The following is a 26,626-nucleotide window of genomic DNA, read 5'->3' as shown; positions in this document are numbered from 1 at the left end:
TCCTGGATTTTTCCTGATTCAAACAAGTGACTCCTGATCAGACTTCAGCAGAGCTTGATGACGAGCTGATCATTTGGATCAGGTGTGTTGGAGCAGGAAACATTTAAAACCTGCAGGACTGTGGCCCTTCAGGACCGGAGCTGGAGACCTCTGGACTGGGCCAAACCCCTCCAGAGAGTAGAGACAGGTCTGGTTCTTGTAGGGCCTCTTTAACTGAAGGTATTTTTGAGTTATAAACATGTCTGCAGCAGAATCACATCAGTGTATTGTATAATGACAATAAAGCTACTTTCCTGTGGTATTATTTTAAATACCTTTACTTAGGTAATTTTTTAAGCAAATATTTTTGTACTTTTACTAAAGTAATATTTTGACAAAGCTACTTTTACTTGTATTGGAGTAATATTTGACAAGGAGTATCTGTAATCAGGTAGTGAAGCTGTGTACTCTGTCCTGTGTGGATAAAGGCTGGGGCTCCTGCTGCTTTCAATGACCTACTTCTTTCAATTTTATTTTATTAAGCTCGTTCATTCGTTGAGGTTTTACTGTCTTTAATGTCACTTATTATTTTTACACTTCTTTTAACTCCTCTATTATGAGATCAAGTTTCATTGGCAGGTCAGTTGCAGTAACTTCTCGCGGTTGTGTGTGTGTTTGTGTTTTGTTTTTGGTGAATTTAAGAATTTGCGTAGTTTAAAAATCAAAGTTGGTTGGTCAGACTGACTAAACTCATCAGCGCACACACAAACTTGAAAAAAAAATTAATTTCATTCAATAAATTAAAAATTAAATAAAAAAAAATAGATATACAACATCCTGTTGTTCGCATTTAGTTTACTTTTGGTTTCGTGGTTAATTTCGCACTCACATGTATTTCTGAGACCACGTGAAGGCAGCATTTGTCCATCCATCTGTGTGGTGGAGATAAAGAACAGAACAATCTTGGCTTCCTCAGGAAAAACACCCAAACCTACATCTCATCAATTATTTTAAAGAATATTTTATCCTCATGCATATTACCCGCAACGTCATTAAGGGAAGTTACCGAGGTTATTATCTAAATGTGACGTTTACGTCAGAAAGGGGGATTAATTGGAATAACTGTCCGTAAAAAGTGTTTGTGTTTACTTCTGACACGGACCAGCGACGTGACAGTCCTCCTTAATTCAAATAGTTCCACGTCGAAATGTGTTGACTTCTTTCTAAAGTGCAGAGTGAATACTGTGAATGAAATAATCCTGAGAAGAGTCGGACTTAATGAGCGTTTTGTTCGAAGTTGTTGTTTTATTTATTTTTTTTTTTTTTCGCAGCAACAGGTGCGTCCGGATGCGATGGTGCATTCAGGGAACGGGCAGGAATCGGGTGTTTTCCGTTACTGGAGTAAAACGTCCGCTCTCAGCTTTGAAAGGTGAAATAAATAGAAATGGTTTACCTAAAAAGTGATAAGAGTGATAAAAGCCTCCGAGGAGACGACCCGACGCTGTTGGAAGTTTTTTTTTTTTTTAACGCGCTTGGTCACGTCAGGCGGTGTTTCCCGCCCCCCTGAACGCCGCACAGACCCCGCCCCGGTCCCCGGCGGAGCCCCGGAGCAGCCGGCCTCAGACGGCGGAGTTGAGCTCAGGCAGCCCGGTCGACGGCCCCCCCCAGGAGGAAGCAGTCTGTTTTCGGTCGCAGTCAGGATGTCTCCGTCCACGTCCCCCCGGTTCTTCACGAAGAGGGAGGTGGCCGGCCACCGCACCAAGGAGTCCTGCTGGGTGCTGCTGGGGACCCGGGTCTACGACGTGACCGCCTTCCTGCGGATGCACCCGGGCGGAGAGGCGCTGATACTCCGCCGGTCCGGCCGGGACGTGAGCCGGGAGATGGAGGGACCTCCGCACCGGCACTCGGAGAACGCCCGGCGGTGGATGGAGCAGTACTACATCGGGGAGCTGGACCGGGACAGCGGCGCCGACGAGGCACAGGTGGGTGACCCGGACCTGGACCGAGCTAGCTGGGCTGACATAACTGACCTGGGAGACGGTAAACAGTCCGCAGGCAGGAGAGGGAGAACCTGTTGATCCAGCCCGGGGTGGAGGAGGGTGGAGGAGGGGGTCCTCCACAAAAACGACCCATCTTAAATTCACAACAACAAACAGAAAAAGTTTCATCTAGAAGTTTCTCTCACGTTTGACGTCAGCGTCCGTTAGCTGGCACGTGTCACGCTGTCAACGGTTAAAATGCCCAAACAAACAACAAACAAACAAACAAACAAAAACTTTTTTTATATATATAATTATAAAGAGACTGTGTGATAGATAGGAGACATGTTGGCGGTGGAAGAGATGTGGGCAGATATCTGGTTCAGTGGGCAACAGGTGAAAAGTTACAGGTGTGTTTTCTGTCAACAGGTGAAGGAACTACCTGTTCTCCACCTCTTCATACACCTCCTCCTCCACCACCTCTTCTTCCTGCTCCTCCTTCTCCTCCTCTTCATACACCTCCACCTCCTCTTCATCCACCTCTTCCTCCTCCTCTTCATCCACCCCTTCCTCCTCCTCCTTCTTCTCCTCTTCATCCACCTCCTCCTCCTCTTCCTCCTCCTCCTCCTCCTCTTCATCCACCTCCACCACCTCCTCCTCCTTGACAGTATTGATTATTGGGACATGAGTGATGAGCCGGTGGGAAAAGACTCACAGAGAGGCAGGGAAAGGCGTACAGGTGACAGGGAAGACCTGATGGGCTGAGGGGGGTTGGTGTGTTTCATGAATGATTCAAGAAGTGTGTGTGAGTGTGTGTGTGTGAGAAAGAGAGAGACACAGGCCACAAGAACTGGTTTCTCCAGTCTCAGTGAGCACTGAGGGATCTCCAGCCAGGGATCATTTGAAGGAAAACTCTCCATCGCCTGTAGTCGGATGAATCCACACCCAACCCAGTTTGCTCTGTCTGTGTGTGTGAGCAGAGAGAAACAGACTGCGATGTTTGCATAAATCTCTTGTAGACAGAGTTGGCATTTACATAGCTTGCCCTGTGTGTGTGTGTGTGTGTGTGCGCGCGCACATACTCATTCTTGCATGTTGGTCTCAACATTTAGTTATTGCTCAGCATTGAGATAAGATTTGTTATTTGTTAGGAACGAAGGCTTATCATTGTTATGTTTCATTGTTTTGCTGCACACAGTTTCTCTTTGAACTGTTCTCTTTTGGAAATTCAACTTTTTTCTTCTTTATCGTTAGTGAACACGGTCCAAAACAAGAGCCCTGAATTACAGGCACCCACAGACACTGACTGGTTTTAAAAAAAAGACGACTTTGTTTAGGGATTCTTGTTGTACCTGGGTGGTGTGTGTCTGCAGTGAAGTAAAAAGGAACGAGCAATGAAATACTTTAAGAGTTTTTTGCTGGTACAATTTGCTCTAATTGAGAAGTTATTTGTGAAGAATGAATCAGATGTTTACATTTTGACTTAAGTTTCTTTTCAACACAGTATGTGTATACAGTGTTAATATATCAACCTCATTCCATTCTTCAAAACAGGACCAGTCAAGAGTTGAGCTTTAGCAAACAGAAAGAGACAGAGGTTGTTTTAAGTGCGTTGTGGGAGGCGGCACTTCAGTGCTTTCACCCCTTTGGACCAGGTATTTGCAGAGACTATGAGGATCTTAAGATCTTAGTAGACGGACAAATTACAAGACTTATACAACTCCTGTTAGCTTTGGATTGTTTCAGAAGGAGATTCAGAGTAAGATGGTTTCCTTTTTGTTTGCGTAGGTGGTGAGTACATGTGCATCGTTTAGCCAAAAGGGGCAAATGTGGCATTTTTATGCCCAGTGTGTCTTGGAAATGGTGTTGCAGCTCCACATCTGCCTGATTCTACAAAAGCTCAAAGAAAGTCTCGATGGGAATGATTAAAATTTGTGGTGCTCTTTGAATCATTAAACCTTAAATGTATCCACATATTCTTCTTTTGCTGCTGTGTGCTACATTAGATCCCCAAACTGAAGTTGTGCAAGAAAGCAATGATGACCAGAGACAGGTCTGGAGTTCATGTGTTTTGCCTGCAGACATCAGGGGTACATAAGAGAACCGAATCTGCAGGAGTTGTAAAGAGGTGAGGCAGTGGCTTCTAGTGTGTGTGTCTGTTTGTGTCTTACATATATGTGTGTTTGGGAGCAGGTTTACAATCAAACAGAGGTCCTGTTTACACCGTCAACAAATTAAACTGGTTTGTATTAGATGCTGATTGCTTCTTGTCAGAGACAGTCTTTGTAGGTACATTACCTCAATGACAGAGAAACCAGAAACTGGTACAGTTACTAAATAAATAAATATAAAAGGCCACATTCATGTCAAACTTTCTGCTTTTTTTTAAATTATTGCTCACTTTTTACTTTCTGTGTCACATATGTAACTTGCAATTATTGCTATTATTATTATTATTATTATTATTATAGAGTATTTGCATTTAAGACATCAGGTCTTTCTAGTATCCACGAAAGAGTGATCACAGCACTAGAGAGACTGCTGATCAGAGTTTATCGTTAGGCTTGGTATCAAGATGGGGAATTTCTCTCTTTGATTGTATCAAATATTGTTGATAAAGGCAAATTGCTTCAAGTAGCACAGGACCAGTGCGCAAATTAATACGACACACATACAAGAGTAGTCTACAAAATCATTAAAAGGTGTAATGTAGCAAATAATCAATATTATTATAGTAACATTCAACAGAAGCAAATATTCAGGAAATGTAACTGGATTATAAAGACCGTGTGCTCCCGTAGTCATCATCCCTCTGACTGGACCTGAACTCTTGGTAGCATGTCCGTCAAAGCCCACACCAAATGTTCTAACAAGGCCTTTCTGTTAAAGCTAATAGTGAGCAAACTGAGAGCCCGCAGGTGTCGAACAATAACATCATCAGGATTTTTTTATTTTCCTCAAACTTCACAAAGCTCCTCCAGAGTTGCAAAAAAAGATGGTGTTTTTGTCTTTTTTTCCATCGACTCTTAAACTGAATTGTTCTGCTCTGTTTTCACGAAGCAGGAAAATATTAATGTCAGATTGAAATCAGTAAAGTATTCAGACTGAAGGACAAAACATTGATTGGTGACATTTTCTATTTAGACACCTGGCTCAGAGAGTGCAGGTGTCAAGGCCAGTGTGACAGCGTTTTACGGTTTTGTGAGTACATTTTCATTGCGACTTTAGTAAGCACGGCGTGTCAATCATGGCTTTGTGTTTTTGGAACTTTGCTAGGAAGGAAATTGAGCCAGTGCGACCTGTGAACCTCTGGACAGGATGTGGAAATACCTCAATAGACTTTCATTGACAGTCTTTCTTTTTTGGGTCACAGAGTCTGTTTGTCTCGCTGTCTCTCTGTATGCATGGACTTGGAATGTAAACAGATTCAACAGGCACAAAGGGCAGAGGCAGACATACATATGTCTTAATGTGCAGGAGAATGCGGCTGTGTAGTCATGAACTTGGGAGGATAGTACGTACATTGTTCAATGAGACGATTACAAATGAATGAATGAACAAGGGAAAGGGTATGGAGCAGCTCAGCACAACTGGGATGTATGGAGGAGGCTCGGAAGTCCAGTTGAGAAAAACAGGTCAAAAGCTTTTTAAAGAGGAAAGCCAAATTCAGCATGATAAAAGAAATACAACGGGGATGTGAATGAAATAGGAACTAGTTGATTTAGAGTACCGGCAGGAGCGTGGAGGTGATGATGGTGGGTGCTGATAGTCTTTGTGGCTGGAATGCTGGAGGGCCAGTGGGTTGGACTGGTGGAACGCCGGAATGCAGTCTTTCATCTTTATGCATCTTTTCTTGCTCAATGATGGGATTGTCTTTCATCGGAGGGCACAAGGAGAAAGGGTGGGGGGGCGGGGGGGTTTAGTACATTGTTAACATGAAGGTCAATATTAAACAATGAATGATGAAAACAAACAAATAGCTCAGTGTTTACTGAGATTTTTTTCTTCATCGTTCTGCTCTAGTGCGCTGCCAACACGTCATCGGTTCAGGTGAACTACATTTTTCTGCTACTCTTAAAAGCTGCCTCCAAGTTTATCACCGTGGTGATGCATTACCCAGCACGTTGTTTATCTTTGCTACCATAGAGACTGCCAACATGGCAATTAATACTTAGGTGCAGTCCTCAGGTGGCTCTCCTCATCGCCACGGTAACACCTGGAAAAGAGAGAGGGAAAGGTGTAGGGAAACTCAACAGTCAGACGGGACAGAGATGAGTAGTCTGAAAGTCTGAAGGGTGCACCTGATTTTGACAGACCTCTCAGGAATGGTGCTACTCTTTTTCTCTCTCTTTGTTTGTATTGGTTACCTTTTTTTTTTTTTGCACCCAAAATTCATTCTTTGATGGTTTGTTGTGACAGCACAGGCCATTTGATTGGCTTGAGAGATAAAAGGCTCAGCTAATGTTTGACAGTGGTCATAAAGAAAGGGACAGCGGGGTTTGTAACCCTGAGGTTTTACATTTTGGCTTTATCAATTTCCACTGTGGAAAATAACCCAACGTGGATTACAAAAAGTAATCAAATGTGTCATGGCTGTGTCTGTTTGCTTGCAGTTAGAATATTGTTCCATAAAATTCCTCCCTTCTATCATTTGTTTGTTCCACCCCACCTTGTTCTTTAGTCTACTGTGTATCTGCCCACATTGTCACATCTACATAATAATGGGAAAGTGCCCTTTGCAGAAAGGTAGGCCACGGCGAGGCTGTGTGTATGCAGTATCTATGGATGCAACAGGTCGGTTAAAGCCCATGGGGGGACTAAACAAACACACACACACATTTAGGGGTGTGTGTTGGTGCAGAAAAGAGAAACTGACAAGATTTTCAGACACACCCAGAGGAAGGAGGAGAAGGACATAAAGGTAGCCTGGAGGAGCTCTGTAGGTTTGGTTAAAGGACAGACTGAAAGGACAAAGGTAATGTTTCTGCTCGGGGAGTTTTGCATACAGTGGCCTAACAGCAGGCTGATGGTTCCGCTCTGGATATGGTCTTTGCTCTCCCTGTGAAACATTTTGCCATCAGGTGAAAAGAGTCACCTGGCAGTGCTGTGCAGTTGCATGTAGCAGCATTAAATAAATCTGTGCGTGTCTGTGTGCACACCTCCAATTAGCTGTGCAGTGGTCCAGCCCTTTTCTATAACCACTCACGCAGTATCGTATTTTACCCACCAATATATTGGATTTCAAATCCAGTCATTAAAAAGATGTTACTGATTACTACTTTATGCTAATGCATCTTAAATAAATGTTTTTGGATGCGTCAGGAAATAGTTTTCAGTCCAGAATTGAGGAGGAATGTTGAAAGATCTATTGTTGATGCTGCGACATTACAAACAGATATGTGATTTTCAAAAAATACAGATTGTGTATTCACACACAAAACGAGCTTCTTTTATCGACACAAAAAAAAAAGTGTTTCAACAATGTGTAAAGTAGCTAGCATCAGAATACGGCCTGTTTGAGGTTGAACCGGTGAGTTTGCATGTCATCTTAATTGGGGTTGTTGTTTTCCCAAAGTTTGAATTTACTGTTCGACATACTGATTTATAAATACTGTTAGACAGTCGTGTTTATAGTTGGTTTGTCTCAAATCAGAAATTCACAAGTAACATAACATAATGCGTTGCGTACACAGGATACTGAGTCATGTCAGACATCAGAGTATGTTCAAATCAAACACGCTCACTGGAAACGATGATCGCAACATACGTAACCCCCCCCACCCAAAATGTCATGTGATAAGGAAATCATACCGCCACTACCATTGGCGTTGGGTCCTCCTTCCACTGCAATTTCCACAAGGTTGAAGATACACTGGTGTACCGCTTTTCTGCCACTATATAACCAAGATACTTTTCACATTAACACACTAATGAGGTCAAAACTGCATGTGTAAGTATGAATGTATGTGAGTTGAGACGTGGCATATGTGTTAGGTATTTAATGAAACAGCCACATTAGGACAGTTAGAGCCTCAATTTCTATTACTTCCAGTGCTCTAAATCTCATTATGGAGGATACGTGTCATTTAGTTCTCTGATGAATAAAGATGTAGACGTATTGCTTTCACAACTTTTGTCATGGATTCCTACTATTTATGGACTGTACTGTACTATAGTATACTATATCATCATACTGTTCATGTGTCCCTTACTGGCCACTTTACTTCAAAGACAGGTGGCAAAATGTTAAGCAGAAGTATGAGGCTTTCTTGAATTCCTGTGGTTGTTCACTGGAGTTGGTTAATTATTAAATAGCTCCTTACAGTTAGACTGTTGGTTGACTGATGGTCTTGAGCTCTTTTTAAAAATTAATCAGCTACTGAATACATCACTTTATTTAAATTTTTTTTAAAGTAAAGTTCATTTATAAATATATGCCGTATGTAGCAGCATGTTGAAGGTGGGGACTGTTTACACAGCAGTCAGCTCACTAGTTACTGTCTGTAGGGTAACACAATACGTCTGCACAAACTGGGTAGCTACACGAAGCCTCAGATTCTTGCTGGAGAATGCGCACACGCATATACACACACATGGAGAAACACACAACAGGCACACAAAACTGAGAGAGCGAGAGCAGAATCTCAAGTCCTGGTCTTTCAGGTTTGACTGGTTTTGTAGTTGGATTGAGAGAGACACACACACACACACTCTTGTTTTATTAGACCCATGAAGATGATTCATTGACACCAGGTCCTCCCTAGCCCGAGATAATAACCTTAATATCACAGCTTCATGTCTTGCCTGACCCCTTACCTTTCCTATAACCTCAAACTAAGTCCTCACCCTCTGCCATATTTCCATCACTTCTCTTTAATGTTAGGAGAGTTGTGTAGAGGTTCACTCAGTGAATAATTAAAGCTGCATCATATCTGAATCACAAATGGACCAGAAATAAATTCCAATGCAGTCATGATTTCTTTCTCACACTTACTTATATGTTTCTACTCTATTCTCTGTTAATTACCGAAGACTTTGATTTTGCTTCACAAACTCCAGTGTAATGATTTTATGACTGCAGTCATTTGTAGCCAGACTGATTGATTGTGAGAAGTGAGGGAGTTTTTATCAGCCCTCTGTGTGCCTGTCAGGTCAGAGAAAAGGAGATGATTATTGAGATTAAATCATGTTTGCATTCATCTATTTACTTTGTGACAGAATGGCAGTTTCTGGAATGGAAAAAGTTTACACAGGAATTTTTTTTGTGAAGAGTTGTTTTCTTTGTGTAGCAACTACAACCTCTGCGGGCATTGAAAGCATGTTGGAAACAATGCCAGTGCTTGAATTCTTCATGTGCACTGAGGTGCTGCCCATCAGCCGACACCAGTATCCTGCAAAACTTATTGATCTGATAAGCACTACTGCTGAGGAAAAATGTCAAAAATTCACCCACAAACACTTCTACACGTACTCAGAACTTCTCATACACCTCTTCAGAGGGGTTTGGCCATATTTGCCTTAATCCAGGTGCATTGTTGGCTAATTTGGGAGCGGTTATAGATTTCAGCTTTGGATAAGTGCTGTTGTGTAATGAGACGGCTGAAAGATAATTTCATCAGTGCCTCAATACAGAGAGAGAAGTTGTGCGTATGTTTCCCTCATCTAGCTGAGCGTCAGCCATGAACATTCAACCTTTTCACACCGTCATCTGATGTTACTGCTGACTCTGATATCACTACGGCACTGCGATTGGTTAATAAATTTACATTGTCATTAAATTTTTTTTAACTACATGTGATGCTGCTGTTCCGGCTTTTTAACAAACTATGTAATGAAACAAATCTTACCACCCGCTGAGCTGATTAGTCTGAACACTGTCGGATGAAGATACCAGTCTCTAGTTGTGCTTTGGATACCCGATCACGTGTTTGCATCTTTATGAGAGTACTTTTTAAACGGGAGCAGACAATGGTTTGAGCCCAGGGCTGCGGAAGAATATCAAAAGCAAACATTCTTTTTAACGGTTAAATGTGCGACATTACAGAACCATTAAAATTCGTCGTTGAAATGTAAATTTTAGTGCACACACAAAATGATAAAGCTGGTGATGATGCTGATGGTGAGGGGGGTGATGACCATACCTACCATAACTAATATTTAATACTTGCAGCCTTGCAAACAATATCTGATATGACAGTTTTGTTTTTATTACATTGACAAATTTATCAATCAGACCTAATTCTCTAATCCTCCTTGTCTGATGCGGCCCTGAAGTCAAATAGATCTGTAAAGGTCAACAGGCATAACTCTGTTACCCCCGCTGATTAGTAAATAAACCATTTTCTCTCTGATTTCCTGCTAAATGTGTGGCTTATCGATGTAAAATGTGTGTCAGAGTGAGTGACAGTATTCAGACAGTTCATGACCTTTAGAGCGTTATCAAATTACCAAACAACCTCAGTGTTATTGAACTTCAGCCCTGCTCTTTCCACATGTGTGCGACCAGGGAACTGCTGCGGACTCAAACACACACTCAGAATATACCTGGAGGAGCTGCGTATGTGAACGCTAACGTCTGGACATCAAATAGGCTTTACCTGCCCACTTCGCACTGTCTCCCGTTCATTGATTTGTTCGTAGTGGTGCACTTTGAGCTCTGAGCGTTTTCTCTCTCGCTCTCTCTCTCTCAAATTTTGTGAAACTGTTGTGACTGTATACATTGTTCACTTATTTATTTGTTACACACAGACTGAAGCAGCACACTTGAGGATTCCTCCTGGATTGTAGTAAACATACAGTGGGGCATCTAAGAGATGAAAAAGTGATACTTATTTAAAAAATGAAGGCTTTTATATACATCTCTGGTGTTCCTGGGAAGCCTGAGGTGGTTTATTGGTTCTGTACTGATATGACACAGTAAAAACTGAGCTAGAAACACTCAAAGCTAATAAACAAATACATAGATCATTTGTGAAAACACCTGATTGTTAAAGCCCTTCTTCCTCCCTGTACCTCCTAAAAAACAATGTGCTTTTTAAACTGGGTCATGCTTGGACATTACTTGAGCTTCACATCCAATCTGTTCCACAGCCTCACTCTACAAACAGAAACACAAAAAAGTTTGAATGTTGTCCGTGCCCACTGATGATGGCCTGACATGACATGTGGCCTGACTTCCTGATTGTACCTTTTTCATAGTCGTCATAAAGTTTGTTAGGTATTTTGACCAAATGTTCTAGCTCAGTTTTTACAACTGTGTCATATCAGTACAGAACCAATAAACCACCTCAGGCTTCCCAGGAACACCAGAGATGTATATAAAAGCCTTCATTTTTTAAATAAGTATCACTTTTTCATCTCTTCGATTCCCCACTGTATGTTTACTACAATCCAGGAGGAATCCTCAAGTGTGCTGCTTCAGTCTGTGTGTAGCTGATTGCTTTACCACAAATATTAAATATTACCTCCAGGAAGGTTGAGAGTCTTAAAGAACCCAATTTAAAGTCAGTATGTGAGATGTCTTTTGGTGATTTTTGGTGGATAGTTAGATTTTTAGGGATACTACTGACTTTATATACCACTGTTGCCATCTTAAGCTCGGAAAATCTCACCTCCACAAACCAACTGTGACCAAGTCTGCTTACATAGCGGCTGCCCAGAGGGCAACACCAACTCAACCTTTGGCCAACATACCAGTCCTCCACCCTCAGTCCCAACACTATCCCTATGAAACAGCACACTGAAGAACGATGGCAATGACGGAAAACCACACACACGCCCTGAGGAAAAAAAAGTAGTCACACAGGCAGAATAACAGCAACTTTGTCATTTCACATCAAAGCAAGCCAATGCAAACAGTAGATAACTGCGTAAAATGATGTCTGCTTGCTGGGTGAATTTTAATTTTAATTGTTAATACAAACAAGACTTATTGTGCTGAGGCCGAGAAAGTGTCAGGTAGATCTAAAAACATTTGTGATGTTCTCTCGCTGTATTCCCATCAATTTGACTGCATCTGATAAACATTTGTGCGACTCTGTATACCGCCTGCTTGATTGTGGAAATTGTATGTTTTAATGGGATTGTCACAAAACCGCCAACTTCTCTGTAATTCTGCCGTTACTGTGCGAGGGAATATTGCCGTTACTGTGCGAGGAATATAAGTGACGTAATTGCAATCTGCAGAATAAAACATCTTTTGGGGGCATCTTTTGCTACACTTACACTTTTACACATTACATTTAGCCTGAGTGAGTTTGGAATGGGCAATCAGATGTCTTGAATGTATTTTTAAGCCTTTTACACACTATAGAAAACTCAAATTTAGGGATTTTTATTTTAAGTGAACAGAAAGTTTATTTCAGTTTTCATTGCATCATGAATTTTAGTAAATGACTCCGCCACTCCCCCATACTTAGGTGTTTCTTTTTATATCCTTAAGAGTTGATGTGCTATATCCATGCCCCGTGCTATCCCATATTATTCCAGATTTGAGGGATGCTGCCTTTTATTGTGATCACAACCGAACTCAGTCCCTGAAAGTTCAGCTTGATTCCTCCTCACAACGTTGACTGACCCCATCCACCCTCATTCTGCTCCCCCCTCCTCTCCTAGCCGAGCTGTTTTGTGGTGGTACCAGGGCACAACGCCACCCCAGTCCAACCATCTCCTTTGTTTTTTGTCTGTCGTTCCTTTATATATCTGCTCCTACAGGGACAGAGCCCTCTTATGTTTACTCCATAAGCTTTTTCTCCTCAGTAAAATAAGACGATTCAGTCACCCTGCTTTCTTTGAACCAATTTGAAGTGCTTTGCTCTCTTGTAGATTCATAAACCTGTTAACCTGGCAATAACCCGACACCTTTTTTTTTTTTTTTTTTTCCTTTTTCCAGGTTTATGATTAAGAAAATTACAAATATTGCGTCAGTTTGTTGCTCCTTAGTCTTGGCCGATATAGGCGAGAAAGATAGAACAGAAATGCACTTCATGGTAGACCATGTCAGTGTAATGCAGTCACTTGGTGGTAATCTCGACATAACAATGAGCTGATGTGGGGCAGAGTGGTTCAGGCCTGTGGAGTGTACACAGGCACTCCCCGATCGAACAAAATAAAGATGGGCCTCCTCCTGCTTTCATTGTTGACCTTCCATTCATCTGTTCTGTAATCTGAATTTACATCCAGAATGCGTCAGACCCCTTTCCTCTCTGACACACGCCATCCTTCGTGATGCTCTCAGCTAATTTTAGTCACCTGCTCCAAAGGGTCCACGCCTGCTTTGGACACTGTTGATATGTTGCCACGGCAACCCTTACCTGAGTTACGACACCTGTGCTCAGAGTTCAGGAGCACTGTGGAAATGTTTTTGGCATAAAACCAAATGAGGAGTGAAGTTTTTAGTCTGCATCGACAAAGACATTCCTGCAGACTATCGCTGACCTCTTCCTGTACGTGTGTCATGCTTTTCATGTGTCATCAGATGTTTTGATGTGATAGGTTAGTGCGACTGACTTCCCTTGTGATTCTATTCATCGTGTTTGTTTGTTTGTTTGTTTGTTTGAGTGGTGATTACAGTAAAATGAAGCTGCACAGTTCACACTAAAATCTGTCATCACACATATGTCCAAGTTGTACTAGAAAAGTTGATGAGCACAAAATGAATTAACTGAGCTGTAGGAAATTTGTAATGCTAACTTTGGCGTAAGGTGTCTCATGTTTAGTTTCTTGATTTTCTTTCACAAAAATTGGGAATCTTTGTGTAAAATTCTTGTTGAACTATTTAAATGTAATTGTGTATATATATATATATATATATATTTCATTATACTTCCTCTGAACTAACAGTTTGACAGTACATTTTTATTTTTATTAGATCAGTAGGCTTTGATGCAGGACCTTTTCCACAGCTACTTTCACATTACTCCTTCCAATTTGGTGCATAGAGTTCCCCCTTTCTGCAAGTGTTGACTTCCTGTCAAAAGTATTGTTAGGTCAAAAGTAAAAGGAAGGAAAAGGAAATAAAAAAAAAAATACTGTTCACTTGAAGGGTAAGTACAGAACAAAACAGTGAATTGAAAGTAAAATTTATAAATTCAGAGCCGCCAGAAGTATTTCTTTAAGTGGAGATAAAGGTTGATATTAGATGTGAAATTGTGATGATAGGATGAAATACTTCTGATCTTATCATTTTGGACGGCTGTTGCCACCTTTATACCTGCCTTATTTATACCTGTGCATCAATGCATCAAAATCTTAGCATCCCAGGATGGAAAGGTTGAGGATCGTGTGGTGTCCGTGTTGCTATGGCTTTGAATTTCCCTAATGAGATGGGTTTTTTTTTCTCTTCATCTGCTCACTTTTCTTTGCTTCACTACCTCGTAAAAACCATATTTGTAAATAATATGTAAAACTTCATTGTGTGCTGAAACTTTACATGCATCTAGTTTTTATAAGCTCCAGAGATTGCCTTCTACTGCTGCCTCGTGAGGATGACATGATTTTATTGTCTCTTTGTTATGACTGGTTAAGATCACAAGGACGTTTTTTTATTATTTTTTCTTATCTGTACAGAGGTTAACTTCTTCTTTCACAGTTATAACATCATTACTGATTCAATTTGTCCACAGGTTTTCTCCACAATCATCCCGTATTTTACAGAGGTGTCTCTGGAGCAGCACAGTGATTCACGTATTGGACACTGCACATTGCCGTACATACACTTTGTCTTCTCATATTAGACTTTAAAGAGCAATAACCTGTGATTACACTGTTGACTGAAATTGCAGAAATAATTCACATGACAGGAATCTGGTTATTTGTTGTTGTTACAGTTTCTTTTCACATTTAACTTTTCTGTTTTTGCAAGCTTCTGACACATTTTTCCCTTCAGCAAAGTTATGCAGCATCAACAAACTCACATACAGATCACTTACAGATCACTATTGGTGGTTTACAAATGAACTCTCGCTACCTATCTATCTACCTATCTATATATATATATATATATATATATATATATATATATATATATAGAAATCATAATAAATCATAATCAACTATAATCACTATTTTTCAGAGGACTGCAAAATTTGCAGGAAATCATCATAGAAATGTGAAATATAAGAATGGCTTGTCATCACGTCTTTTATATTTTGGGTGTGTGCATTTATACATTTCTTCTCACCCCCCAGACCATGAATGTTCCTGCAAAACCACCAAAACGTTTCATAAGCTGAAATGAAACCAAAGTAGAGCTGATCACAACTTGTCTTTGGGTTTATGACCAGATGCTTATCAGCTAATGGAGAATTAATGGAATTACATCTGTATAACCATAATAAGACAACAGCTTGTTCAACAGTTGCTCTTTTGGAGTTTTACTGACATTACTGACAATAATGTTCAGTATTGTTCTTGAAAGGTCTAACATCAATGCTTTTCTCATTTATACTGTAACATAAAATGTAACATGAAACTTAAATAAGCTAAAGCTTAATTAAAGGACTAAGAAAACTAACATTGTTTACTTTTTCTATACCACTCTGATGGGTTAACATGTGATCATGTTTCCATTGGCAGCTCCTCTGAGAATATGTTTCTGTGTTGCACAGCGGGCATGATTTTCACTGAGTGCATTACCCAACAGAGAGGGTGTATATGTTTGGCGTGTGTGTGTATTTCAAAGAAATACTTAAAGTGATACGTTGAAATGTGTACATCGTTGTCAAAGCTGAATGGTGAGGTGGCTGTTTGTTTTTGAAGTAGATTCAAATGTTTGCAGATATTCACGCATTCAGGGTTAAGCTTTGCTCTATAATCAGACCAGTTTTACCTGTCTTATGTAATGTAAGGAAACATCTGATGCTTTTTTTGAGACTGATACTTCAGCAGTTTGTGATTTGACTCCTACAGGATGTTTTTTAAGTTTGCGGTTGTGTTGTATTTGGCTGCTGTCCCTACCACGTGATGTATATATTCATTCATTCGTTCATTTATTTGTCTTCTATTGCTTATCCATTTACTGCTCACACTGGGCAAGGGTGGGGTCACCCTGGATAGGTTAGAGTCACCAGTTAACCTAAGCTCCTCCCTTTTGACTAAAATCTGGTGAGTTGCTCTAATTCTTAATATTGGCCACACCCCACTGAAACACACCACCCTTGGGAAGTTCAGTGATGGCATGGAGCTCCAGCCACCTTAAACAACAGAATCGCATTACTCACGCTTTCATGTGAGCCATTGCTGCTGCTGATAGAGAGGGTGTGACAGCTTAACTCTTCCACCAACATGAAGCTGTCACACGGCTTGTTTTGGTGTGTGTGTGTGTGTGTGTGTGTGTGTGTGTGTGTGTGCGTGCGCGTGCGTGCCTGTGTGTCGGCAAACCTAAATGGAGCAGAGGAAAAACACATGGAAAATGTGTGTTTGTGTGGGAAGCTTTACTTTGCTGCGCCGAGTTGTGTTGCGGCCGTAGCAGGTTGTGCAGTATGTTGAGAGTTTAGATATCAGATTTGTTTAACTATGTACAGTATCACCCATAACAACACTGAGCAGAAGTCATGATACTCACTGTACCTCATTATATCTTACTGATACTGAATTTTGGACATTTAAATGTCCACAAATATTGTGAAATATGAAAATTCACAGTGACCATGTCTGTCCAGGACAAAACTGATCACTATCAATACTAGTCAATAATAAATTGGGACTTTTTCCCCCCTTTGCTTCCTTCTGACATTTGTATATTCACAAGATAAATGTAAAGCTACAGTAACTGAGCCGAGCGTAAACGTGCTCTAACCCTCGACTGAAGGATCCCACACGGCACATATGCTGACTGTGTGAGAACAGTGACCATAATTAGACATTGTCAAAGTCTCAAAATGTGAGCAGAGCAGGAAGAGGAGGCAAAATGGCCCACTGAGCCGTCATTACACACTACGGACACAATAAGCCATCTACATTATGACTAGAACAGCATCTGCTCAGGAATGGCTCTGTCACAAAAGGTCTTCCTTCACTATACACGGTTAGATCATATAATTACAAGAATTATACATCCAACTAGGTATTAAAGACATTATCATCATTATTTGTATAAGAAGTGGGAGAACTAGTTTACATACAAGTTGAATTTATGGCTGTCAATATTCAAGCTGTCAGTACAATTTATAAAAAAAAAAAAAAAAAAACTGGATTAAGGAGGCATTGAGTTCATGACAGGATTGGTAGTAGTCCCTTTGTTTCCTCCTTTTTATATATATATATATAATTTATTTATTTATTTATTTATTTTATTTTTTTTCTTGCTTTAGTGCAGCATGATAATGGAGGGTGTAACATTGCCTCTGCAGGTGTTGGATTGCCAGGGTGATGTTAGTAACAAAGCATAGGGGACCTGTGTGTGTGTGTGTGTTGCATTTTCTGTACGTGTGCACTTGTGCATGTGTCCAAACCCAGCCAGCTGATAAATATTTCACTTGGCTGATGGGAACTGACATCCAGTGGGAGAGTCAAAGGATGAGCAGAGGAGCCAACTGCAGATGAGAGAAGTGAGATAATGATGACTGTTATGACGCTGAATGTGTCTATCAAGAGATTACTCTCAAACTGGCGAACTTCCCCTTTTTACATTGTCATGGCAGAACATGCAAACTTCTCTGGGCCATTTGCGGCTTAGAAGAGTTAATTTAGTGCTCACCAGCACATTTTATTTTCAGTGTTATCACAATGCGTGAAATATTCTGGCTGAAGGGGATTTATTAGAAAAAAGCAAGCGGAAAATACACAAAGCCCAGGATGTAAGGTTTATTTTATTGAAATAACCAGGTCAGAATTAGTTCTCAGGCATTTTACGTGATAAATTAAGGCCAAATAAATTTGCAGTTGGTCGAAATAGAATCAGTAGCAGATCTAAAGTTGCAACACAATTATTTCTGAGAAATTATTGAGATTCTGAAAGATCCAATGCTGTCAGTCGTACTTACTGTTAAAGATGATGATGTTTGCATTATTTAACTTTTTATCCAACATCTCCACACCTGTTGTTTAGGTATGTCAATAATGTGTGTTTCCAATGTGCCCCTGGTGGAATGACTGTAGTGCGCACAAATGGATGAACAAAGCTGCTTCTTTTGGCTTCATCTTACAGCACACAGGTTGCAGATGGCTCTGCTTTTGTCCTGCTCTTTGCCGTTTTCATGGTTTCTAGAACTGAAATGCAGCCGTGTGTTCACGTCCAGATGTAAAGTCCAACTGTGTGTTATTATATAAAACTAATAATAAATGCGAAATCTCTGATTGAATTTTAATCAGATTGTTGTTTTTGAACTGTGGCTCTTCTTCACGTCAGTCATAACGGCTCACTGTTGCAGCTGAACACACGGCCTCACGTTGCATGACACACACGCATGATCAAAGTCAAGCTGCCCAAGTGGGCAGCTTTTCTGAGTGAAACTGAAACTATAGCAAAACCTCTGACATCAATTTTGGGTTCATGCCACAGCCACATTCTCCTTCCAATCTACCTGACCATTCTATAATTAAATTTAAAACATTTTTCAAACCAATTCTGTTGTCATATGAGAGATGGTTTGAGTGAATTTTTCAAGCTAAAGATTTTTTCTGCATATTTATCAGAAATTAAGATTTATTTATTTTTTTTTTTACCATATTTTCAAAGATTTTTCATAGATCTCAGTCGAAAATATAGAGCAGATTGAGATCCAATTCCTATGGATTTTTCTGGACACACACACACACACACACACACACAAACACAGTGTAGTGTTTTTACACCTTGACCATAGTTTATTTCAAAAGCATTTCACAGGCCGTGCAGAGCATATATGTGGATGTTACATCCCCTGGCCATTGTGTATCTTCTCACAGATCTGCCCATCAGTTCACCTTTCTTCTATTTTTTTTTTTTTTTTTCTTGTTTTCAATTCAGACCCTGAGAGAGAGGAAGAAGGCCGTCGAACAAACCGGAGGAGAGACGGCAGAAAGGACGACAGATGTGGAGGAGAAAGAGGAGAATGAGGACACCCCATACAACCGCTGCAGCTCTGTGGATCTGGATAACGTAAGTGTGTTTGTTTAAATATGTGTGTTTGGTATTGCTACGTGTGTGTGTGTGTGAGAGAGAGAGAGAGAGAGAGAGAGAGAGAGAGAGAGAGAGAGAGAGAGAGAGAGAGAGAGAGAGAGAGAGAGAGAGAGAGAGAGAGAGAGAGAGAGAGAGAGAGAGAGAGAGAGAGAGAGAGAGAGAGAGAGAGAGAGAGAGAGAGAGAGAGAGAGAGAGAGAGAGAGAGAGTGTTGATGGCAGCAAACAAACACTGAACAGCCGTCAGGTTATTCACCTTACCTCATTCCAAAAATGTTTGGTAGTAAATCTTCTAAGTTCTCACACTGTGAAAGAATAACATGTTGAAGCATGCACACAAAGAACAATAAAACAAACACACACACACAGGTGCATTCAACACAATCATTTTATAACACTCAGCCTTAAGCAGTGCAGTCAGGGTTGTGTGTGAACTGTAACTGGTGACCGATTGCTTAATGCTCTATAATAGAAAAACTAATCTGCAAAAGAAATGTTTTAATCGCTTCATGAAAATAACTTCATAACATTTGTTTTGACGTTCCAGCACCATGAATTAAGTCCTCCAGTGTCCTGCAGGAGGTTAACAACCTTCTGACCTAACCCAGTTAATATTTAATGAAAACACAAAGCTGGATTAAGTCTTACTAGATCTCACACATACCACATCCATGTTTTCTGCAGAGAAGCCTAAAAGATTACATTTTTGGTTCCGGCAACATAAATTCTGTTTCATTTTGGATTAAACCAGTTATTTATGACGACGGCACCTCAACAGCTTCATCAAATCTTCTAGTTATATCAATAAAAGTATTAGCAGCTGTTTCTTTGCGACCCCCCCCCCCTCTCCCGCTCCCCCACTGAGCGTTTGCCGTGTACACTCCCATCGCAGAGTGCCATTGTGGTTTGATTTCAATAACCAATCCCATGCTTTCAATGCATAGGCTGACATTTTAATATGACTACAACATCAACACATTTATCATGTGATATGCTGCCTGATAATAAAAATCATAAAATAAAAAAAACAACAAAACAAATGTGCCAGTTTCTGTCAAATAAATAAATAAATTGTTGTAGTTTACATTTGTGTTCTGTAAACACAATAAGCCACCTCATTGTTCACTTAAACATCTGGTGGTGTGTCACCACCACAGGAAACTAGTGGTGGCTCTGCACATACATGTCTTTTTAAACACAAACCTTACATCCCTTACCGTGGTTCTTAACATAACATAACTTATTCATATTCATAACTTTTGACTCTGGAACTGTCAAGATTGACAGTGAGTGACAGTTTTTTTTTTTTTTTTACCACAAAGATCTGCAAATGTTAGTGCAAGATAAAGACGTGTTTCACAGTGCCTTTCCTTTCCTTAATCTAGTATCTGCTCAACTAGAAATATTCAGATCAAATAGTGTTACGTTCTGTAAGATTAAGATAAGAGTTGAGTCGAGCATAAGAAGTAATATCGGTGTGATACCTCTCATGTGAAAAATCTTTGGTGTGGCCTTTTCTTTAGAGTGGGTCTTAAAACGACTTTGCTCAGAAGTACCATCTCTCTTGTGTTTGTGAGAAGTTTCACAAGTGTTAAAATCATCCACATGACCAGCAGTTTCACTTCTTTTTTCTTAATTCACGGGGCTGAATGACTCGCAGATAAAAGGTGCCACTTGATTAACAGGCCTGTTCGCAGTCAGCTGATGGATGTGCTTCCTTTTCTTTCCTGGAACAGTTCAAGTTTGTTGTGATGTCAGAGAGACAGCTGATCTTGGTGCAGTCAGGGTTTTATAGCACATTGCATAAAAAAAAAATTTTCTGCCATTGTGATGTGTAAATTCAGCAGAACGTCAGTAGTTCTTTGGGTTTGACAGTCACAGTATAGATATTGCCTTGATACTATCAAACAACACACAAGTGTGGTAAGTCTTCATTCCCCAAGTCATGTCTGTGTATGTTCTCCGTAATTGTAGTCTTGGCTGCTTTGAGTTGAAGACTTTTAGGTTCTGGTTAGATTTTCAACCTTCACCCCCCAAAAGGCTTCTTCAGTTCTTCATTTCCTCTGCTGTGGGTGTCACTTTGGAGTTGACGTGTATTTAATAAGCGCAAGAAGATTGAATAAAGAAGCAGTGCACTGAACTTTATTTAAGGGGAACTCCAGATTTAGTGTGTTTATAGGTCCTGAGGATGAGACTTTCAGATGGACCTGATGAAACCTCACATGCTGTTATTAAAACCAAAACTGAACAGGCCGCAAGTCAAGTGGCTGAAACAGGAGCAGCTGCATTATATTTATGGTAAAGGAAGCTGTTTTAGAGAAGAATTGAGGACATAAATTGAACAGATTGATGCTTTTGAGGAAATACTCCTGCGTTTATAATTTATGGATGCTGCAATGAAACCAGATAATCGACCAACAAATTACCATCACATGCTAAACTGTCAACTGCGTGAATGAATGTGGGTACTTGTTGCAGAAGTGGAGATTATCTTAATATCTTTATGATGGATGGAGAGTACAGTATATTTATTTATTTTTTAGATAAAAGTTTGCTTTAGCAACATGCATGCTGAAATTCTTTCTGCTTCCACATATTTTCTTTTTCATTTAAAACATTTACATATTAGGGATTGACTGTGTACAATAATGAATATTTTCATAATGTATGACGACAACACAAGTAAGGAAACGCACTTGTATCATTAGACATATGTCTGTATATATAATATATTAATATTTTTAAACATGATATAATTTTATATGCATCTTCACAGCTCAAATGTAGTAATTAAATATTTATCCACATATTACAGATGACTGCTGATTGGTGGTTGTTGATCATCAGAAAAATGTGACTGTTTTTCCCGCCTTTAACTGTGACATGTTGTGCTGATCCAGACCTGATCTAGTGATCAGCCTGAGGAGCCAAGGAGCCAAGTCTCTGGTTTTTGGATTGAGAGTAAACATCTTGAGTTACTGCTGTCAGCGGTTCAGTGACACCAAAGCAAACTTTCAGAAATGCTCAGACACAAATTGCACAGTAAGGCAGTCACTTCCTGGATTGACCTGGCAGTTCTCTGCTGCCACCTGCTGGATTAGTGTGACTCTCCCTGTCAGGTGAAACGGCACACATCACCTGTACAGGTTTCTCATCGTTGATATCTCCACAGGACCTGGTGGACTGGAGGAAGCCTTTGGCGTGGCAGGTTGGCCACCTCGCAGAGAAATACGACGCGTGGGTTCACCAGCCAGTCGACAGACCGATTCGTCTGTTTGGAAACCCCTTCATGGAGGCCAGCACCAAAACTTCCTGGTAAGGCTAAGGCAGGGTACTTGTTAGACAAAAACATTTCATTAAAAAAAAAAAAAAGAATAATTAATTGGAAGATCCAGGCTGTTATGGCTCCAGGACCTTCAAACATAACTGGCATGTTGTCAGTACTTTTCATTGGAAACACAAATTTGTAAAAGTAAAGTTAAAAAACAGCCTACAGTTAGCTGGTTTGCCTGCAGGAGCCCACACTGTGGTCAGTTCACTTTCATACAGCTGGCCTGCTCTCCTGCTGCAGGTACTGGGTCCCAGTGGTGTGGCTTCCCATTGTGTTTTATCTCAGTTGGCACTGCTACACCACCCTGGCAAAGGGCACCACGACAGTCGTCCTCACTTCAGGTAACACACACCCACGTCTCTATGCAAAGCGGCCTTAATGTGTGCAGCCACGTGCCGCTTTTCCTTTCATTCACGTGTTTATCACTCTCATTTGCACACGTCCACAAGCATACAATACAATGTTCTCGTCTTTGTTGGCTTCATGACCATCGTGTATTGTGTGTCTGTGTAAATCTCTGTGTGTTCCCAGACTTCTCTGTCCCCGTCCATAAGTATGTTTTCCCGCTGCTCTTTTTGATGGGCTGGTTTTTATGGTCGTTCATCGAGTACTGCATTCATCGCTTCGTCTTTCACATGAAACCACCTGCGCATAACTACTACCTCATCACGCTACACTTCCTACTGCACGGACAGCATCACAAGGTACAAGCACAACGACACTGCGGCTACAGGGTCATCAAACCAGTTTAATGATGAAACGTCTACTTGTCTGATAATGCCCTTTGTGGCGTAAACGGAGGTTATATTTGAGAAATGATTTCATGTTGCATGTCATAAACAGCTGCTTGGTTTCTCTGCTCACGGTCCTTTCAGATAGTAGTCAGGCCTGACTTTTGGTTTGGTCGCAGCTTTCATAATCATCCTCAGCTGGTGTCAAAGCGAAAACGGCCTGCGGTCTTGAGGCCGTCACAGGAGGCTTCATTTGTCTCCGCAGTGGTCATTTCTTCACATGACAGAGTCACCAATGACATTCATAAAACCTCCAGTTTCATGATATGAACTTGTTTCTTCCTCAGTCGCCGTTTGACGGCTCTCGGCTTGTCTTTCCCCCCGTCCTGGCCTCACTAGTGGTGGGAACTTTCTATGCAATCCTGTGCAGCACGCTCCCAGAGATCCTTGGGACGTCTGTGTTTGTCGGAGGACTGTGCGGCTACGTCGTGTACGATATGATCCATTACTACCTTCATTATGGCTCGCCAAAGAGAGGCTCGTATATGTACAGCCTGAAGGCCTATCACGTCAAACATCACTTTGAACACCAGAGAGCAGGTGAGCAGGGAGAGCGGGACAAACGTCAGGAAAATATTTCACTTTTAGATTTTCTTCTTGATTGTTGTTCTGTTTTTTTTTCCAGGTTTTGGAATCACCTCGACGTTCTGGGATCACCCCTTCAACACAGTCATCCCAGATGAGAAGTTTTAATGCAGAAACTCAGGCACAAGACTTGTCACCTCTGTTTTTTTTGTAACTAACCCACACGCTATAAACACCCTCACACCATTAATTGAGTCTCAGCCGCCACAGCTTTCACAACCAAAGATGAAGATCCATGGATGAAGGACTCCTGAGCCACTGCAACTAATGCATCCATGCATGCTGTAACACATATCAGCTTGCTCTTTGATTTCCGACATCATCAACATGTTCTCTTCTTCTTCCTGGTCGTCTGTGTGCGTCACCCAGTCTGTTCCCTCGACGCTGTGATTCCTGCACGTGTGCATTTTTTATTTTTTTAATACCTAAAAAATGTGCGCTGTCACTGCTCTGACCTCATCAGCCACATCGCCACCTGCTCGCCAGTCCAATAATAATATTCAGCTAGAAGTGGGGTCATAGAGAGGAAGAGGCACACACACATTCTTCAGAAAATCTTTTTTTTTTTTTCTGGGTTGTTAAAAAATTTGCCAATAGCACAACACAAATGGAAATGCACACAAGCACACACAAGCAGTGTCGTCTTAGCTTCTCTGAGAGGAGAGAGGGAAAAGGAAGTGATAGATGGGCGGTGAACGTGGAACACAGGCGGAGAAAAAAGGGGATGAAAAGGGTGAAAGGGAAAAGTTTGTGACAGACTAAAGAGAAATTATAGACGGAGAGTGAGAAACCCCAAACTGTGTCATCTAACTCAGGAAAAACACGCCGATATTTTATTTTACCTTCCTATTTGACCTGCTCTTTGCTCAGCAGCTTTACTGTCTGTCACACTGTGTCGTCTCCCCTGCTGCTCTTTAAGCTACACAGTGTTACACTGTGCAATTCACCCTGCCGACAGAAGTTCCCTCCACTGTAATTGGTCCCACAGTTGTTGTTTTGTTTTGTTTTGTTTTGTTTTTTTTGTGTTTTTATTTTTAGTATCCAAATATTTAGTTTCAAATCCCTCGACATGCTCACATTCATTTGACAGTACACAGTGAACTTATCAATTTTCTGCAAACCTACAGAAGGGAGTTTCAAATGTGTGCTGTTAACAAGATGCACTGTCACGTAAATGTTCAAAAATTGCTGTGGAGATTTATTTTTGCAAGAATGTCCTCCGTGTTCTTTTTCTTTCTTTTTGAGATTAAAGATAAACTAAGATGCAAAAAGTTAATTTGTAAGATGCCTTGTACAGAAGAGGAGATTCTTTAATTGCACCCGCTTTGATTTGGTGTTTCTTTTAGTCAGGAGGACGGTGAATGTCTCTGTAGGTAGATATTGTATATTTGGACAGGTGGTAGTGTTGTCATGGTGACGGAGGGACGGAGCCAAAGGCATGAGGCCGGCCTGTCAGACTTCCTGCTGTGAGGATCTCGCAGGGGTCAAAGGCCACATAGGTGACAGGATTAATTCAATTTTGTTGTTGTTGTTGTTGTATCTGGTCTCAATGCAACTTGTCAGAGCGTTTAACCTTTAGGGCCACTTTGGGGGCCTCTCCATCCATTTGGCCGCTGCAGATCCCCTCAGGATGACGATCGCTGACCCTTCTGACTGGACAGCAGGAAGCTCTGATAGCGTTTGGCAGATCCTCAGAACTGCGTCTCCCTAAAACGGCAACAACGACACTGATAACAGAACAAAGTTAATACAAACTATTTCCATAATTTATAGACAACAGTGAGAATATTCTACTACTGCCGAAGAATAATTTTTTAGCAACTTTTCTAGATTGAGCAAAGCCTCCTGCAAATTATTGTACATATATTCTTATACATGTAAAATAACGTGCAACATAATATTTTCAGGAAGAAAAATATTTGATGGTTCAGAAAAGCAGTGTTGGTTTTCATTAACATGCGCAGAGCAGTTTTTATGAAATCTTCAGGTAACCTGTCAGCACCAAAGCCCAGTTAGTGTAACCAGCTGATCTCTGTAGGGTGTGCAAAGTTGAGCTTAAACCCGATTTGGCAAATGTTATTTTTTTCAACGTGTACCTGCTCACGTGAAACCTCAAACCCGGTCTGCGTGCAGCTGCACAGTGTCGTTTGTAATGAATGTAAACTGCAACGTAAAACAAAAATTCATACTTTTATATCACAGCTAGGCATCCCAGAGACATCGTTTCACAGAGAATGCCTTTTAAATGTTGGCGGAGAAGGATGTGGCTGTAATATTGATGAGGAGTGTACTAATATAATGATCGACAGCTGCTTGGCAAAGTGAAAATATTCCTCCAGTAATAATAATAATAATAATAATAATAATAATGATATCCTATTTATGGATGAAAGCTACTGTTTTCTAAAAAGTTTTCCTTTTGCTAAATTATGCAATTATCTGTCTGTTTACTATAATATCTTTTATTTTGGAATGATAAATGTCTATGCAAATGCAATTGTATTTGTAAATAAATATCTGTATATTTCTGGTGTTTGTTTGCTCTGCACTGTTTTTCTGCTCCGTCCTTCAGTTGTCTTCATGCTTTTTTAGGGAGGACATGCAGACTCCACTGCTGCTTTGAACCTAAAACATTGTTGCTGTGAGGCAGCAGTTCCAATCACTCTTCCACTATGCCTGGAGAAAGTTTGCTCTTCTGTGAAGTTGCTTTGGGGGAATTATAGGAGCCAATAAATTCTGAACCTTTTATGACAGTAGATGCAAAATATCTGCAAACTTTAGTCGTCAAACATGAGAGTGCAAATACTGAGTCACTCGCCGGGTTTCTGTGGCTGCAGCTGTTTTTACTAATGTTTTTTAACCT

The 26,626-nt window shown here is 40.7% G+C and overlaps 1 protein-coding gene across 1 annotated transcript; it reads left to right on the top strand.

The window, feature by feature from the left end:
- The first annotated feature begins 1,319 nt into the window (after nucleotides 1-1,319).
- fa2h (fatty acid 2-hydroxylase) lies at nucleotides 1,320-26,298 on the top strand. The gene is made up of 8 exons (XM_029523786.1): nucleotides 1,320-1,408; nucleotides 1,525-1,961; nucleotides 18,907-19,038; nucleotides 22,229-22,371; nucleotides 22,628-22,728; nucleotides 22,919-23,091; nucleotides 23,466-23,718; nucleotides 23,804-26,298. The coding sequence occupies exons 1-8, from the start codon at nucleotides 1,327-1,329 to the stop codon at nucleotides 23,869-23,871; spliced, it is 1,389 nt and encodes a 462-aa protein (XP_029379646.1). The 5' UTR covers nucleotides 1,320-1,326; the 3' UTR covers nucleotides 23,872-26,298.
- The last annotated feature ends 328 nt before the right edge of the window (nucleotides 26,299-26,626 follow it).

The sequence above is a fragment of the Echeneis naucrates genome, chromosome 16 (genome assembly GCF_900963305.1).
Source record: "Echeneis naucrates chromosome 16, fEcheNa1.1, whole genome shotgun sequence".
Taxonomy (NCBI): domain Eukaryota; kingdom Metazoa; phylum Chordata; class Actinopteri; order Carangiformes; family Echeneidae; genus Echeneis; species Echeneis naucrates.
The sequence above is the reverse complement of the archived record's forward strand: the minus strand, read 5'-3'. Positions and strand labels throughout refer to the sequence as shown.